Raw genomic sequence first — 17,964 nt, forward strand, 5'->3', positions numbered from 1 at the left:
CAGAGATGGGCGAAGACAAATGTTTTCAAGACCCCCACTAGCCAGATATAAAGGCTTAAAATCAACTCCCAAAGAGTCTTTTGCTAATTGTATTCTTTCAGAACCTGAAGTTAAGGCCAAGGCTTCAGAACAATTAATTTATTTGAACTTTGTTCATAAAACTATCCAAGCAAGCTAACTGATGGAAGACAGGCTTATGCCTCTGTCTAATGTATCTAAAAAAACATTTTAATCTCTATTTAATGTAAAGATTTGTGCACAAGCTCACCTTTGGGCTGAAACACAAGCATGAGATTTCAGACATAAAAAAAGCCACTGCCCCAGAATATTATGACAATATTACAATAGCAGCTGCAACAGTAATCACCCTACAACTCACACTGATGGTTATTGTTCACATGCTATAGCATTTAACCACTCTGCTTCATTTCAAAAGCTATTTAGTTGGGGCAGAACAGGTGAAGAGCCAAGTGAGATCTGCAGCATCAGCGCTAATTCTAAACACAGGTGGTAGGCACAACAGAGAGAGCAGGAAGCCAACAGGAGAATCACTGCTGACATCTGCGACAAGAAAGATTGATGGCTTCCCTCTCTAGTTTTCCCCACTGTGTAAGGACGCAGGGGGTAGGGGAAAGGGACGGAGAAGCTGCTGTGCTGGCGACATAACACACCACAGAGACTCCACAGCACCAGCACTGATTAATGACACTGAAATGACTCAGGAAACAGCAAAGGATCATTCATGGCTCTTGCTCTTCTTGTTATAATTTTATCCATGGTAGTTCATGTCCTGAAGCAAGCTCAAATTTGCCAGAAGAAAATGTGAAAGTCAAAGAAAAGAGGAGCATTAAGCAAACACAGACACACAATGAAACACACAAATTGGAAAATTTGATATTTTAAACATGAAGATCTTCCCAAAGGCATCAAAAAGGGAAGAAAAAATAAAACAACAATCCAAACCATCACCAAAAAACTTGCCTCAGCCTCATAGGAAAAAGAAATACTTTGACTGACAAAAGCCACCAACTACTGCATCTTTTGCATCTGTCTATGATTTTTTAATTTCCCTCATTAATACTTCGCAACTTCAAAGCTCTTGTTGCTAAAATGACATGGTGGCCTGTTGACCTTGGCTTACCAAAACCTGTCAGATAGCTATTAAGTAGCAAAATGAAGGGAAACCCTTCATCTGACTCAGAAGAGTCAGATTTTACTAGCTAAAGAATACATTTTAAAGCTTAATTGTGACAATTTAAGTGCTAATGGTACTAGAGATAGAAAAGGAAAACTTAAAAGCAGTGTGCATACTACACTGTAATTTATTTCTTTTTAAGCAATTATTTCTCCACACATTTGCTGTAGAAACCTTTAAAACACATTTATCTTAGTATGTTAATTCAATACATAAAAATTTACGTGGTACAGATCCCAATTCATCATGCTTAATTCTTAAAATGAGATTAAAGAGCTAACACTAAATTAGAAAGAATCATATTTAGATTACAGCAAGTTTTCAGATAAATAGCTTCTGAGAAAGGACTAACTCATTGCTCAGAAACCGAACTAAACTAAGATTTAAACAGCACTGCCTGGTACTCCTTTCTTGAGCATTAAATGTACTTCTATTTAAACTTAAGATTTTAATACTTATATTTAAAATGAGAAACACATTTACAGGAGAAACATTTACTGCACATAGTAACCCCACCCTATAAATTTAACTCTGCCCTCTAGGGCTAGCAAAAGAATACAATATAACTGCATTTGGGTTAGGCTGCCCTCTCATGCTGTCTTGTTAAAGATGACTAAGCAAATGGATCCTTTAATGTGGTGTGCTGCATCCCACAAATGTATTCTCTCATTTGCCTTTATGAGCTCCATGTGCCATTCAGTGTGCTAGTGACAGCTGTACTGACAGACAAAAGGATTATCTTTAGCAGGTTGCTGCAGCTCACACCACCACATATCAGAAGGTACCTCTAGACCCAAGGCAGCCACAGACCCTTCCCTCCCATGCTGAGTAGAACAGGTTGTATCAGCTCTGGCTAAGGAACCAAGCAGCAGGTCAGCACGCAGCCAACAGTGGTCACCAATCCTACTCTACACCACAATGTCTTCCTTAGCAAGGCCACAGCTGATAATTCCATTTTTTTGTGCTGTGTTCCCAACAGTTCTCCACATATATTGGAGGGACAGCATGTTATGGCACCTCGTCAAAGCTCCAAAGAAGTGCAGTTACTGAGTGAGCCCAAAACACACTGACACAAGCACTTCTGTGCCTCCTGGTTTTCAAAAATAACACAGAAAGCAGCTACTGGTCTCGGAGGTAGCAGCTTATCTTAACCCTGTATTAACTATTCTCAAATAATTTGCTTCCCTTTTTTAAGTTCAGACAATTCTTCTTCAAACTACCTGACCACAAACATCAACCGTAGGCCTTGTCAGCCCATATCACACAGACTCATTTGAAAGGGTAGAAGACTTCATAATGCTATGTTCTTACAACTAGCACACAGGTAGTATGATAAGACATAAACCAAATGTGTCTCACTTGACAGGAGGCTGTGGAAGGAGATGAGTGTGCTGAATCATCAGCAGGAACATTCTGGTCAGAAAGGCCAGGTTAGTACGTGCTGCCTCCAAATTCATTTGATGACACACACAATGCTCAAAGATGAAAATTTGATAGTTTTAAGTACTGTAGGCATTGTGTAAGGAAGGTGGCACAGGTTAGAGGGAATGAAGACACAGGCTTGTTACACTGTGGAGAGCACATCTAACACAAATCCATTGAAAAACTGGCTTACTGTTAACTGAACACTATAGCTGAACCAGAAGCAACCAAGCAACTTAAATTCCTTTAGGCTTCCAGATGTCTTCTGGAAGCACCAGGTCTCCTATTCTCCTGATCCACCTGAATCCCTGTAGGCTGGTAGAAAGCACAGTGGCAGAGCAAGAGCAGGCCAGGGAGAACGAAGAGAACCCCACAGAATCACAGAATTGTTACAGTTGGAAAAGACCTTTAGGACTGAGTCCAGCTATTAATGTGACTATACCAAGAGCAGTGCTAAACTCTGTACCTAAGTACTACAGTCCAGATAGGCAACATCCACAGCCTTCCCCTCGTCCATTAGGCAGGTCTCATGGTTGGGCCTTATCCCCTAGCTGTTCTGCACTTGCCACATGATTGCACTCAGTATGAAACCCTCCATAATTTTTCTGGGTACCAAGGTCAGGCTGACAGGCCTGTAGTTCCCCAGATCCTCCTTCCTTCCCTTCTTGCAGATGGTGTCACACCGGCAAGCCTCCAGTTACCTGGGACCTCAACTATTAACCAAGACTGTTGGAAGATGATGGATAAAGGCTTGGTGAGCTCCTCTGCCAGCTCCCTCAATACTCTTGGGTGGATCCCATCTGGCCCCATACACTTGTGGGTGTCCAGGTGCTGTAGCAGGTCATTAACTGCTTCTTCCTAGATGATAAGGTTGTGCTACTCTTCATCCTCACCTTCTAGCTCAGCAGGCAGAATACCCTGGGAGTGGCTAGACTGACTAATGAAGAAGGATGAGAGGAAACCTTATTGCTCCCTGCAGCTACATGAAAGGAGGCTGAAGGGACATGGGTGTTGGCCTCTTCTCTCAAGTGAACAATGATAGGACTAGAGGAAACGGCCTAAAGTTGCACCAGGGGAGGTTTAGACTAGAAATGAGGAATAATTTCTTTACTGGAAGAGTGGTCAGGCATTGGAATGGGCCTCCCAGTGAGATGGTGGGGTCACCATCCCTGGAGGTATTCAAGAACACTGTAGATAAGATACCTCAAGATATGCCAAGAACATTGTAGATAAGGCATTTCATGATGTAATCAAGGTTATATTGCATTCTAGAATTATCTGGCATCTACATACTCTAGTGGACAATACAGATATTGATATATATATTATTCGTAAGGAATGTTGATAGTTGGACATGGTGATCTTAGAGGTCTTTTCCAAGTGTGACAATTCTGTGATTCTGTAAGATGAGTATGAATCAATATTATGCTGCTTCATGCCCATTACTTTTACAAAATGCAGCAAAATTTTCACAAGTATATATGAACAGGATCAAAATCCAGACAACAAAACAATTTGCTCATCTTACTCACGATGAGGATGACCTCAAGCTTTTTGCTTCAAACTGAAACTCTGGGACATGTTTTATTTCGATCATGTATTTCAAAACAGTGGTTGAAAGAGGCTACAGATGAACAATCAAGTGTAATGAGAGACCTCAGAAATAAGACTATGGAGGAAATGTGGAAAGAACTGAGGTTTAGTCCAGTGGAAGTAAGACTGGTAGGATAACACATCCTATATATGTCATATTCTATATATGACTTTTGGGATTATGCTTAATAGAGTAAGAAACAATGAGTTGCAGTAAGAAAGATTCAGACTAGACAGATGCAAAGAAATCTTACCAACAGTAAGAAAATGAAACATCTTGGAACAGTGTTTAGACAGATACAAAAAATGTGTGGATAAAGATAGAGGGGCAGTTTTGTTTTGGGTTTTTTTTTTGGGGGGGGGGCGGGGGGGGAGGGAGAGGCAGGGAAAGCACCAGATCACCTTCAGTTGGGCCTCTTCCAGTTCTCTGAGCCTTTGATCTTATATATGCATGATTAATGTCAAAATGTGGTGACCAAAAAGGATGGAAGAGAAATTAGGAGTTCTATTTAGATAAGCTAAATCTCATGGCATTTCACAATTCTAGACTTTCTACCTGCATTTAAAAGATTTTAAGAATTGAAGAATTTTTATGGGTAGCAGCTGAATGCTGGCATGGTTTGAAAAAACAATCCATGTTGTCCAAAGAGGTGAAAACTGGTTAACACTTAATACTTGGAAACTGGTACATACACACATTCAGAAATATACACTTCCACAACAGACTAAAACTGACAGCAGCAACACTGGAAACTTTTAAGACTCAGCTTGGCAAGGTTCTTGGCCATCTCACTTAAACCATGCTCCTACGTAGAAAGGTTGAACCAGATGATCCTTGAGGTCCCTTCCAACCTGGCATTCTATGCTTCTTTGATTAGCACTCATTCTGCTCCAAATACAGGTGTTACTGTAAAAATGCAAAGAAAAGTATATCGTATTTCTAAATTATAAATATTGATATATGAAACATGGACGCAATTTTAATTGAATAGATGAAACTATTTTAAATACCATGGACATCACAATCTTACAGCAGAAATGCCCTACAATAAAATTCTTCTCTCCCAGAAAATTAGAAAAATCTTATGTTTTTTTATCACAGCATTATCCAAATATCTTAAAAGCATCTGATCATTCTTGCTCCTTCTCTGACCTCTAGCTGAAAAAAAGTTTATTTTTAATATATTTTGTTCAAGCAAGGGGTCTGCTTGCTACCAAGATTGCCTTATAGGATATAAATAAAAACTATCAGATTACATCTAAAGGGATGTTTTTTAAATTTGTTTTGTTTGGAATTACTATGTTTCTTCAGAATATTGTACTAGAAACTCAAAGAGTAGTTCATTTCCTCTCTATTATTTTATTTGGCAATTTCCTGTAGCAAGGAAAAGCTGGATTCATTTCACATGGGGCCAAAATTAACACAGCTGTTCAAAAGCCTTCTCCTTGTAGTCACTGCTTGAAATTCATCTCAGGTGAGAAGGAAAGTTTTAAAACCATCTGATGGCTGTTGAGAGGCCTTAGGACTTGGAAGCCTCAGTAAATTCCCCAACAGTGCACACATACACAAAGAAAATTCGATAGCTGGGACTCCTTGTCCAGCTAAAGAGAATTCTATGAATTCAAACATTTTAGATATAACAATCATACAGGGACTCTACAGTATTTAAAAAACTTTCTGAAGTATGGCAAACATAGACTACATTTAAGCTGTTTTTATCAGTGCAGGTTGGTCCTGAATTACCAGAGTGGGCTGTTTCCACAGAAAGGAGAAACAATGGAGAAAGAATGGATGAAGGAGGCAAAGACAGAGAGGGTCATTTGTGCTCAGGCCTTGTCCTCTAAGAAGATGTAGCTCCGGCACGTTTCTGTGGCCAGGAGCATCTGGATGCCCCAATTTAGATACTGACCCCAAAGAGTAAATGGTCAATAATAGCTATATTCTCTTCCTAAGGAACTGATTTCAAGGCTGAGTTGATCATAGGATGAATGTAGTGGTTGTATTTCCATTGAACATGCAGGCTGCATTTCCAAATGATTAAATTTTCTGTATACGGAGCCAATTTTTTCCCTATAGGAAACAGAGCTCTTGTAGGACTGGTATCTAATATGCACCAGCATCTTCAGTCACTAGCATAACAAAACACTGCTTAAAAAAGCCTGCCCCTTTGTCACTAACATCTGAGGAACATAAAACCAAAAGCAGTAAAATTAAGGGTTATAATGTTTAAAACCTAAAGCACACAGTTTATAGTAAATCTTCTGTCAGACACAGCAGTGGTCACAGCACACTGCACTCAAGTCACAGCAAACTCAAGTCACAGTCTTGTTCATTACACACTTTGAACCCTAGAGTGTGAAAGGAAAAGTTTCCTACTTAGTGTATGACACTCACTGCTCTATTTTGAAGATGAGCTCTCCCTTGCTAATTTACCTGCATCATTCAAACCAGTCCACAGGAAACCACGCAATTTGGATGTACCCTTTGGAGTATCTCAGTGTAAATGAAGCCAACTGTTTGCTTTGCAATATCCCAGAATATGTAATACTCTAGTAATTATAAATATAATTATATATCTAATAATTATAAATATAATACTCTATGATTTTTCTGGCAAGTATTCTAGTAGAGACTAATAACTAAAGTCATATGGCCAACTACAAAAATGTTCCTCTGAAGGGAGTGACAGCACCTTTGGATGTTTTGACCTGGCTCAGTGCTTGATGAACATGCTAAGTGCTGACATGGCCTTTGCAAACATCTCAGAAGTAGCCATCTTCAAGAAAACAGAAAAACAACACAAAAACAACACACACCAAAACAGTGAAAGTGTATGAAGAGATGAACCTGTATCCATCCTTGGTGGCAGCAATTACATGAACTAATTTGTTGCCAGCAGAGACACAAAAAAAGAGTTCGTCAGGAATTCAGAGGGCTGGACCCCTGGTTCCCTTCACATAAGCAACAAAGAGACTCTGAAATGTGTGAAAATGTTTCGCTCCTCCATGCAAACGGAAAGCACCCTATGGATGCCTGTTATGTCTTTCAATATCTGGGCAAGTATGTGATTTCAAGAAAAATATTTGCAAATGGATAACACAATTCAAATAGAATTTTTTTTCTTTTTCTTTGATGTGGCTATAAAAAGACTGTATTTAGGAAAGATAGCATAATGTTGTTCTGTCACCAAAAGTTTGTACCTCCCTGTATTTCTTTCCTGCTTTTAATTAAAAAAGCTATGCTGGTAAGCAGAAAAGGGAATGACTAGGGGACCTTCTCGGATTAAGGCATAATCCCTGGGGAAAAACTATTCATTATATTGAATAAGCTCAAAACAGGCCATTTAGCTATCTCTACCATCAGAAGACCAGAGATATTAGACGATCTGCAAGTGTGAAACCAAGTGATAGAAACAGTTCCTACATGGATTGTTGGTGAGATCAGCAGGAAGGCTGGAGTCTTATTAACATGGAAATGTTGCTATTTCCTTCCCAAGGCACAATGAACAGGCAAATTTCAAAGTCAGAACTATGCAACAGGCAAAAACAACAATAGGAAAACATCAGGCAAAATCATCAGTGATGGAAAACCAAGGAAGTTGTGAAAATGATTGTGAATTTGGTTTTTTTTGAATGCTGGCCAACACCCTCCCAAATGAGATTAATAGTTCAGCATCCAGATTATAAGGGAAACAATATGAAGACCAAGGTGTATTTCTCACCGAGTGTATGTGACCAGAAATGACAGTGAGGAGATTGCACTGACAAGATTCAAATCCATATACACTCCATCTGTCAAGAGAGGGAAGTATGGATGTAACTTTGTCTCACTGTAGCTTCTGGGAATTAGAAGAGTAATATAGGACCTTTGAGCCTTAGAAATAGAAAACTTAGCACTACCCAATTCCACAGTTTTCCTGCACAAGAATTTAAATATTGCCCTCTAAATAAGAATGAAGCAGGTGTTTACCTGCCTTGTTATGAAGGTAACATCAGCATCCTGGTACCAGTTCATAACATGACATACATGTGAAACCATGAAAACTGGGGAAACCCCTATTAGTGCTCCCAGTCCGGAATACTATTTATTGTTCAGATTTTCTATGGACATCACTGAAGCAAACAGGTAAGCTTCACCCTTCCATTACTTCTGCCAGGTCCAAGTAGTAAAAGTTATCCTTAGCATAACTCAAACAACAAACTCAAAAAATTTTTGTATTTAAAAGTAAAAGCAGACATTTTCTTTCTGGTAGCAACCCTCACATTTCAGAGTAAGAATGTGGGACATGAAAAAGTAAATGTATTACCTTACTGTATATTTGTGTATATACATATTTACTTACATCTATCTGTTTCCTTTCCTTCCCATTGTGAATTTCAGTGCACTTTCAAGGTGGACATCTCTGAGGGCAAAAATATATTTAACCCTGTCCAGTGGAGGTGTAGATTTTCTTAAGACAACAGAAAATCGTAAGATCTGCTACACTATTTGTCTGAGTTGAGGACTCCAAGAATGGTACAGTCAAGGGCTCAAATAACCAAAAGGAAAACAATTTAAATTTGATATGAACTCAGCAGAGCTCAAAAAATGCATGATCTAAGGTGATTTAACTGACAATGTTTAGAGGTTTTCTTCACTTCAGCTTCTGATCCTACTGTAATTTGAGTCAACTCCACAAAATGTTTGTTCATCTGACCATAGAGTCTCAGCATAAACCACAACTTGTGTCATGGAAAAAGTAATTGTTGAATATCTAGGATAGTGCTTGCCATAATAGTAAATGGAAATTCTATCTGCCAACCAAGTAGCATTAAAACGAGACCCCCAGTCTGTGGTCTAGAGACAGAGGTGATCCACTACAGACTGTACAATTCACAATATATTTGTCTAACATATGCACCAGAGAAATTTACACACAACTTCAAGATGCAGTACTGCAGAGTAGCATCGTTCATTAAACTTGCTGTACAAAAACAAGTAAATAAAAAACAAATAAATAAAAACAGAAGTCCCTAAAGAGAAAAAATGAGCACAGCAAAGAGACTCAAAGCAAGGGCCAGAGGGGGAAAGAATGGTGGGACTCTACCCAAGCCCTGCCAAGATGCCAGAATAAAGGGCTGTTTCCTGCTAGAACAATCTCCATTTGCCAGACTTTATTGTTAGAACTCCATTATGGAAATGAATAGGACCCATTCATGCCTCAAAGATCCTTCATTTCTGTCTACAATGGGAGCGATCTCCTGTGCAGCTACCAGAGGCCAAAATCCAGTAGAGATGAGGCATTAAATGCAAGGCAGATTATGAGAAGTCTCTCTACCACTGCAAGGTCTAACAAATCTGTGTGGAAATCTGAGTTCTCTCAAAACCAGTGAAAAAACGTAGTCTCACTGCATACTAACTTCCCTTTAGTTCTAAAAATTATATGCAAGCTAGTAGTTTCATTCTGGCATAGAGAACACATTCAGTGCTTTATTTGAAAGATAAACCTGTTTCCCTTAAGCATAAAACATGTTATTTGTTGATTAAAATTAAAAAAAAAAGATTAAGAAAGACATCCACTCCAACCTGGACAGGAAATACTAGAGGAATAATGTCCAGGCTAGAATATGTTGCTAAATCCATCTGATTTCAAGAGTTGGGAAACCAAACAGCTTTGAGTATTTGTGCCTAAAAACAATAGGCAAAATACTAAATTCAGGAAAATCTGAAAACTGGGAAATTAAAAAAAAAATTAAAAAAAAATTCCAATTTCTACACGAGTCCACATACAGTTACTCATATTCAGAACATGTTACTCAAGGTAATTTAGATCTTTCCTAAAGGTCCTGTAAATTACAACATACTTAGTGACAGCTATTTGCACTCCAGATTTCTTCTCAGTCAACAGCACTTTGCTACCCCCAGCCTTCATGCTCTCTAAAAAAAGAGATGCTATGCTGGGGACTGCTGCAATCATAAATTCAAGGCAACCAAGTACAAAAGTCTCTGCTCATCCATCAATCTCAGCACACAACTGCCTAGATGGCTGTTCTGAAGTTGACCTGCTGCAGTAACTTGTGTATGTGTACAGCTAGTTACATGCATCTGGGGACTCATTTCGTTAATGGTTAACAAAGTGACCCCTAAGTGAGAGCAACAAATTCAAGATGGGAACATAGATGCTTTTAACTGGGTTGCATTTCATTCAGAACATCTGAACAATACTAAAAATTGAGCTCTCTCTGCCACAACATTTTAAACGACAATATTTGAAATCCTTAAGGATTAAGGCCTGGTAACTTCAGTTAGTTCCCTTATCTGGAACTCATATTGTAACTAGAGCTAAAAATTTCCTATCTGGGAAAAAGCATTTTAATGGTCCTGCCCCAACCTGCCCTTCAATTTTTATTGGTCTTTTTCAGAGACATCCTCACTAAAAAAAAAAAAAGCCATGAAATATGACCAGTAATTAACATAACTAGTCCAGTAACAATGGAGTGATCAGGTGGCCTGAATACAAAAAGAACAATACCTCATAAAAAAATTAATCAAATTTCATCAGAGCCAAGCAGTCTGAATATATCTCCTTAAAGTATCAAGAATACTGGCCAGAATCACAGACATTCACAGGGCTCTTGCAAAGTATCATAAGACCAAGAAAAGACAAGTGCCATTCCTGTTTCTAAAAACAAAGGAAAAGAGGAACAGTTTGGGAGATAGCCCACTTAGCATCAATTCTCACTGGAAAAAAACAACCAACCAACCATCTTTTTCAGCTCCCTAGAAGATAGAGGAATGCAAATTAGAGGAATGCAAATTAGAGGAACAGCAAACCAGGATTTGTTAAGAGTAAAGCATGCCAGCCTAGTCTAACTCTGGCCCCAGGATGTCACACCAGTGGAAGGCACAGTAAAAACACATTGTGATTTTAGCACCACCTTTGGTTACAAACGGTAAAACAAACCTATCTACCGGGATCTATCCTTTGGGTTTTTTTTCAGATATTCACTTGGATAAAGAAACAGGAACATTTGCAAATGAGGCGCTTGGATTACCAATATGTTGGCTAAGATTCCTTGGCTCTGAAGATCTCACACTTGCAGTGGTGCTGACTAAACATTCACCAGAGATGTTTTCTGTGTGGCACTTATCACTAAGTAGAAGCACCATTAGGACTCAACCCAATCCTCTCTTTGTATGACCTGAACACTGCCTGCTACAATCACTGTACTGATTTTCATTACAGCAAATACAACTTGGAGTGCCACTAAAAAAATGACCATGTTCTAGCACCAAAAAGGAAAAGAAATAATTGTGTTAAAACCCACCAATCCTTGTGAACAGAAGATGCAGTTCTGTTATCACATAAAGCTAAAAGAGAATCTACTTCCAATGTGTCAGACTCCTGTGAAAACTGACAAGAGTAGAAAAGCTATATAGGTATTACAGTATTTTAAAAATAACTGTAATACTGATAAACAGTTTGCTACTAGGAAAGAAATATAGTGCTAAAGACTGCTGACTTCTTCATCAAGGCAAACAATGTCTCAAAGCAGACCTCCAGCCTGGAAAGCCATCCAGTGATGCACCAGACTCTGTAACCAAAAGCAAAATCTCATCGTTCTACTTTACTGGGATAACAGTGAAGGTAAGTAAAATACCTTATGGTATGCTGCAAACAAACTATGTAGCAGGAGCTACATCCCTGGAGGGGGTAAATGGAATGCTGACTGTCCTGAACAAACTAGAAGTCCATTATGGGATATAAAGGAGAAAAAGACATCCTGTCCAAGAGCTTGAGTCCACACCAGTACAGAAATGCTCTGCAGTTAGTCACTGGCAGTGGTAGTCTGCTGACAGATAAACCCTGATCACCGAAGCAGCAACAGCCCCCATCTCTACTTCATTGCCTAACTTAGATTTTTCTCAGCAGCAGCTGTTATGGTTAGGAATGAAGGTCTGAGTTGGAGAAAAGAAATTGTACACAGGCTGGCATTTGACTTCTGGCCACTTTTGGTCTTAAATGATTTGGCTTTGCAACACTGCGACTACAGAGAAATAACTAGCTGAAGACATTGATATTACAACTAACCCATGAAATTTGCTGAATGACAATGCAAGGCCTGATTTAGTCATACTTAAGATGTAACTGCACACTTACATTGATAGTAATAACTTCAAGAGCTCTGCTGACAGAACTAAACCTAATCTATATTTTATCAGGTAATACACCTACATCTGACTGACTCTTCTTAGATTAAATTTTTCTCCTGACAAGTTATGTTATAGTTAAGATTCCTCAGAATTTTATCTGAAATTCCCTGGAATACCTGTTAGCTGCCATTTTTAAGAGTGTCTTACCAAACTAACAGAACTGATGAAAATGCTTTCTAATACCCGATTTAGAGACCCCTTAGAGCAGTAAATCAAAGAATTTTAAAATAGTATCTTGGAAGTACAGAGAGCCAAAATATAATCAACCCCTCTAACAAAATGTTACTTTCTTCTTAGCTACATATAGTATGCCTACATTCACTAGTTGCTACTAGAAATACACAGAACAAAAAGTATAGAGAACATTTTCTATAGCCTGATCACTGCAGCATAATGATGAACTGTGCACTACAGTGAGACAAAACTGAAACCCCAGGAACTACATCTTCTAATAACAATGGCTGCATTATCAAATGTCAAAACTGTAAGGGTGCCAGTAGATACGCACTGCACAAGCTTGAAGACAAACACATTTCCAGCTTGAAACTTGAATATTCCCCTTATTAGGCCACAACAAATACATGATCTATTCCAAGCTGTCTGCCATAAAGCTGAACTACTCTAAACTCCACTCTGGCAACAGGAACAACAAAATTTAGGAAGTCAGTGGTTTTTTCAGTTCTTTTGAAGAAGCACTGAAGTATCACTACAATTCCAGTGCAACTCTTTCCAGTTGGACATAAGAGGGCACTTAAAGTGAGAGAGGAAAATGACAAAAGCTAACAGCATATTGGAATTGCAAATTTAAAAAATTAGAGAAACAACTTAAATTACTACTGTTATTTTGGGGCAGGTGATGTGAAGTTACATTACCAACACTAACTTTTGGCTTCTTGTTTTTTAAATTAAGACATTTAAAGAATAACAGTAAGGAGGAACATTCTAAGACCTATCATATAGAAAAGTCATCAGGTAACACAAACCAGGTGACAAAGCACCTGATGAATAATCTTGATTTGACAGGTGACTCACATCTGGAAAATAAATTCTCATTAGAACAAATATTAAGATTTAAGAGACAAGTCTGCTAGGAGCACATTTGCCTTTGATGCAGTATAAACCGGAATCTTTTGCTAGAAGAATGAAGGCAGGGGAAGGTATCAGCTATGGTACTGAAATGATCCCAAAGAGCCACCATAGCTACCTGGAAAGGTAAGCATATATAAACCCTTTTGATATTTTTCAAGGAACTTTGCAGTACTTATTAAAAAATAAAGAGTGGTTTGATGCACCTTTGATAGATCTGCATGTGATTTGCTTTGACAAATATATTACAGTGACTGTGTAACCATTCAACTTTTAAGTGTTAAAAACCTATAAAGATTTAGGTACACACAAGTTGAAGGAAATCAAAGCATCTGCAGGAATGGATTCAACTACCAATCTTACTAAGCATGCCACATCAAGACCTAACGTCTTCTGTATGGTTAAAACTCAGGGTGGTCTTATACACAAATGAATTCTGAAACAAAAAATAAGCTTGGAAACCTTGCATCTGCCGCATAGCAGTATCTAGTAAGAAGCATTTAGTTACCAAGTAAAATACTGTTTGTTAAAGTATCACAGGGGATAACAGGTTCTCCCTCATTCTCCCTCCCATTGAGCCTCCTCTATTAGGGGGCAGAATCAACATCATTTGAACACTAGTAGCTGTTTTGATAAATAAATGAAATCTGCCTTAAGTTCTTAAGTTTCTTAAGTTCAACCATAACAATCTCAGGTCTCAAATACTCAAACATTCCTGCAACCTGTAGTTTACCCAGCCTATATACACAACGTTTGTGTGTATTAGTGTGTTTTAATTTGAAATTTTCAGAATAACAGTTCCATGGTTGAGGGTAAGGTAACAGACCACATTCAGTTCCTGCAAGGTCACAGCATGGATAAAAGCAAAAAACTGCAAGCCATCTTTGGTCTGCTTATCCCGTTTCTTGTCACAAGCAATGTGAGACACATCTACCATGACACCCGTTCTAGATAAAGTGTTTGGTAACAGAAACATAGCAAATTATTCAGGATTTGGATTATATATAAATACAAACATGATTTTCATGAAAAAGCTACTTGTCCAGTTAAGAGAAACAAACATTCACCAAAATGACACAGCATTTCTATTATTGTCATCAGATTGTTTTAATAAATTCTTCACTTGTTGTAAAAACAGTGTTATAAGGTACATAAAAATTTAAGGTTGGTAGGGCAAATCACTTACACTTTTATAGACAGAAAACTTTATGAATAAGTATGCCTACAACCTACATGTGCTCACTGATTATATTCCCACCTGACTTTGCTGCTTGCTTTTGGTATTTCTCCAAATTTGGTCAATGAAAACAGCTGATCCACTATTTCAATTTGGTAAAAGAATGAGAGGGAAGAAATAAAAAGAAGAAAAAAAAAAAAGAAAAAAAAAGCAAGTACCTTATGGTTACAATGACAACCCCAGATGTATTAAGCAAGCCTTAACCATTACTACACCCCTTAGAACTTAGGTAAGTACCAATTCAGAGGATGGACATAAAGCCTTTAATATTCACTTATGTGGGGTTTTTTTGTAGCCTATAGGTACATTTGAGATCGGAAGACAACGCTTCGGCAAAATATGGACTAACGCTGAAAACCTGGAAATCACACAGCGCATCAACGACCACCAGGACACCGATCAGACACGGCAGGAGCAGCCGCTATGCACCCGCACCCCCCTTTCTGGCTCAGGCCGCCCTCCCTTCCGTGCCCCCGAACCCCTGGGTGTGCCACGCGGAGTCAAAGCTCCTCGGGCTGCGAGCCACCAGAGACACCCAGCTGGAGAAGACGAAAGACGGAACGACGGCGTGAGACGCACCGAGCAGCACAAGCCTGGCCCGACCCTCGCCCTCGGCCGCCACCGACCCGCTCCCCCCGCCGCGGCAGCCGCCGCTCCGGCCCCCCCACCGCACATGCGCGGCAACCCGCGGGGGCGGGATGGCGGCTGGGCCGGCCTCGCCTGGCGTGGGGGATTCGGTGCATGACGCAAAGACCGGGAAGCGACCTCGCGTCCGTGCGGGACAGGGGAAGTGTCTCAGGCCGGTTACCTGGCCGAGGGTCCCGCGGTGCAGGGCCCGGATCAGGCCACTCAGTGTCGCCATGACAAAGGCGGGAAGGGACCGGGGAGGGGGAGGGAGGGAGGAGGAGGACGGGGGCGTGAGGAAGAGCCCCTGGGGGGGGGGGGGGGAGAGCGGAGGGGGTGTCCCCCGGGAGGTGTCGCGCATGCGCGCAGGGGCAGGTTCTCGCGCGGCGAGAGTGCGCATGCGCACTTGAGGGTGCGGCTTGAGGGGGCGGCCGCTGGCAGGGGGAGCGGTCACGTGGCAGCTGAGCGTGGGGGCGGTTGGAGCGCGCGGGTTTCCCGTTAACTGTGACGGTGGCTGAAGGGCCCGGGGTCGGCGGGTGTCTCTTGGCGTGTTGCAGGCGGAGGGCGGGCGGTTCTCTCTCTACAGGGTTCCTGCCCCATGTGCCGGTCGCTCATGAAACGGACCTGCTCAGCAGTATGTTTCCCCCTCCGCTGCCGTGTAAGCTTTCAGGTCTCCCTGAGCCGTGCTTCCTTTGGGCTGCCTGACTGTTGCCCCGGCAGGTTTTTCTCAGAGCTTTTTTTTTTTTTCTCTATAGATTGGGCTCCTTTTCGAAGGTTCCTGCCTCTTCTCGTGCTCCTTGTCAGAGTAGCGGAAGTACATCCCCCCAGAAACTGGAAACCTCTTTACCGTCCTTGTCCCAAACGCCACGGCTGAAAGCCGCCCTTTTATTGTCGTCTGTCCTTAGCCCTTAGCCTGGCATCTGTACATCCATCCGGTGTGCCCATGTCTCTCCTGGTTCACTAGATTAAGAGACAAAAAAGAAGTAACACAAGTTGCAGACGAGGTTCAATATTCTGCGAATGTCATTCCTCAGCCCGTTGTTCTCGCTCCTTTGGGAAAGGTGCCAGATGTCTCCCCAGTTAATTTCTATCCAGTTTGATTCCCAGGCTGGGAAGCTACCAAATGCTTTTGACTATGTTCAGGTGAGGTATCGGAGCTCCGTCTCAGCTGCAGGGCTGGAAATATCTGGGTCAGCGTCTGTGGGAATCTGCTACTGCACTCTTCAGGGAAATAAAACAGCATTCAGGAAAAATGTACAGTTGTAGTCTGTTACCAGTGGCCATACACAGGCTATGGGTGATTCATTTTAGTAGCCAACTCAGTAGTGAGCAAAATTAGTCCCCACCCCATAACTGAAGATACTGCTGTAGAAAGGTCCTAACTGTATAATCCTGAATTAATTTTCATAGCTAAAACTACTGTGAGTTTACAGAACTATTTTATTTTTCCTTTGATGTATTGCTTAGCAGCAGTTTTTAAATTTTAAAACTATATCTGTGCAGTGCTTTGTACATTGGAGCCTAGACTTCATTTGGTTCTCCTGACTTCAATACAAATTGTAAAAAATCTACTTTGTACAGTCAGTAAGAACTTTAACTTGAACCCAGAAATGTTGTTGTTTCATCCTTTGTGTCATCCGTATAAATACTGTTTATAATTTGAGCTAAAAACTTCAATGTGCAATGATGGTCTTTGTCTGACATTTTTATTCAGTGTTATATTTCAGCAAAAATGGGTTGCTTGGTTTTAAGAATGTAACTAGCCAAAAATCACATTCAGCTGCTTGAATTGTAGGAGATCAGTGAAGAAGCTGGAACATAGAAAAATCAGGTGATATTTTTTGAGACTTTCTTGTTCTAATGCTAAAAAATATTAGACAAGAGCTTGTGGCTACTCCACAAAAGTGAGACTGAAGACGTGCTTTGGGGCAAGATTCGGATGACAGCTGTGATGGTGGGAGGGAGACATAGATGCCTTACCCTCTGTCTCACTAGAACTGTTCTCTGTTGAATACTAATTGGAGCAGGTAGAGCTGTTTTAAACTAAGGCAGTGAAGAGGGGGCTGCTGAAGATACAAATGGAATGCAAGCTTAGCTTCAAAAGCTGTAGATAAAATTGAGATAGTGTAGTAAGGAGATGTTAAGGCAATTTCAGCTGTGAAGAATTTTAAAACTAATTTTTATCCAGTATGTAAATACCAAAGAGAAAGCTACTAAATCTAAAAATTATAGTGTAGTAGGTCAGACATTGATTTCAGGTTAAATGATGATGAAAAAAGCTATGTGGGATTCAGTAATAAAAGACTAAAGAATGTAGGTGTAGTTAATATTACATTTAAAGTATTAGTGTTAGTTTTCAGGCTAATTAGAATTTGAGTTAACAAGTGGAACACTAGAAGGTGGTACTTTTTAGACTTTTGTAGTAGGTTTGACTTAATACTACAGAGAAGCACACCATAAATGACTACCCGGTGATAAGCTGACAGCTCTCCAGAAGTACTTGTTAAATTTGAATTGGGAGACTTATTGGTACGGCTCTATCTGTGCTTTGCCCTACTCAGTCCTACTACCAGTTATATGGAAATTGATACTGACTAATATATGTTGAAATGT

The 17,964-nt window shown here is 40.1% G+C and overlaps 1 protein-coding gene across 1 annotated transcript in view; it reads right to left on the reverse strand.

Moving 5' to 3' along the window:
• The window catches only part of WARS2 (tryptophanyl tRNA synthetase 2, mitochondrial), a 49,215-nt gene extending 33,578 nt beyond the window's left edge, over positions 1–15,637 (reverse strand). The window contains exon 1 of the mRNA XM_030457336.1: positions 15,536–15,637. Coding sequence (XP_030313196.1) covers positions 15,536–15,589 — 54 coding nt within the window. The 5' untranslated portion in view covers positions 15,590–15,637. The remainder of the gene's footprint in view (positions 1–15,535) is intronic.
• Between the last annotated feature and the right edge of the window lie 2,327 nt (positions 15,638–17,964).

This window comes from Calypte anna, chromosome 1 (genome assembly GCF_003957555.1).
Source record: "Calypte anna isolate BGI_N300 chromosome 1, bCalAnn1_v1.p, whole genome shotgun sequence".
NCBI classification, from domain to species: domain Eukaryota; kingdom Metazoa; phylum Chordata; class Aves; order Apodiformes; family Trochilidae; genus Calypte; species Calypte anna.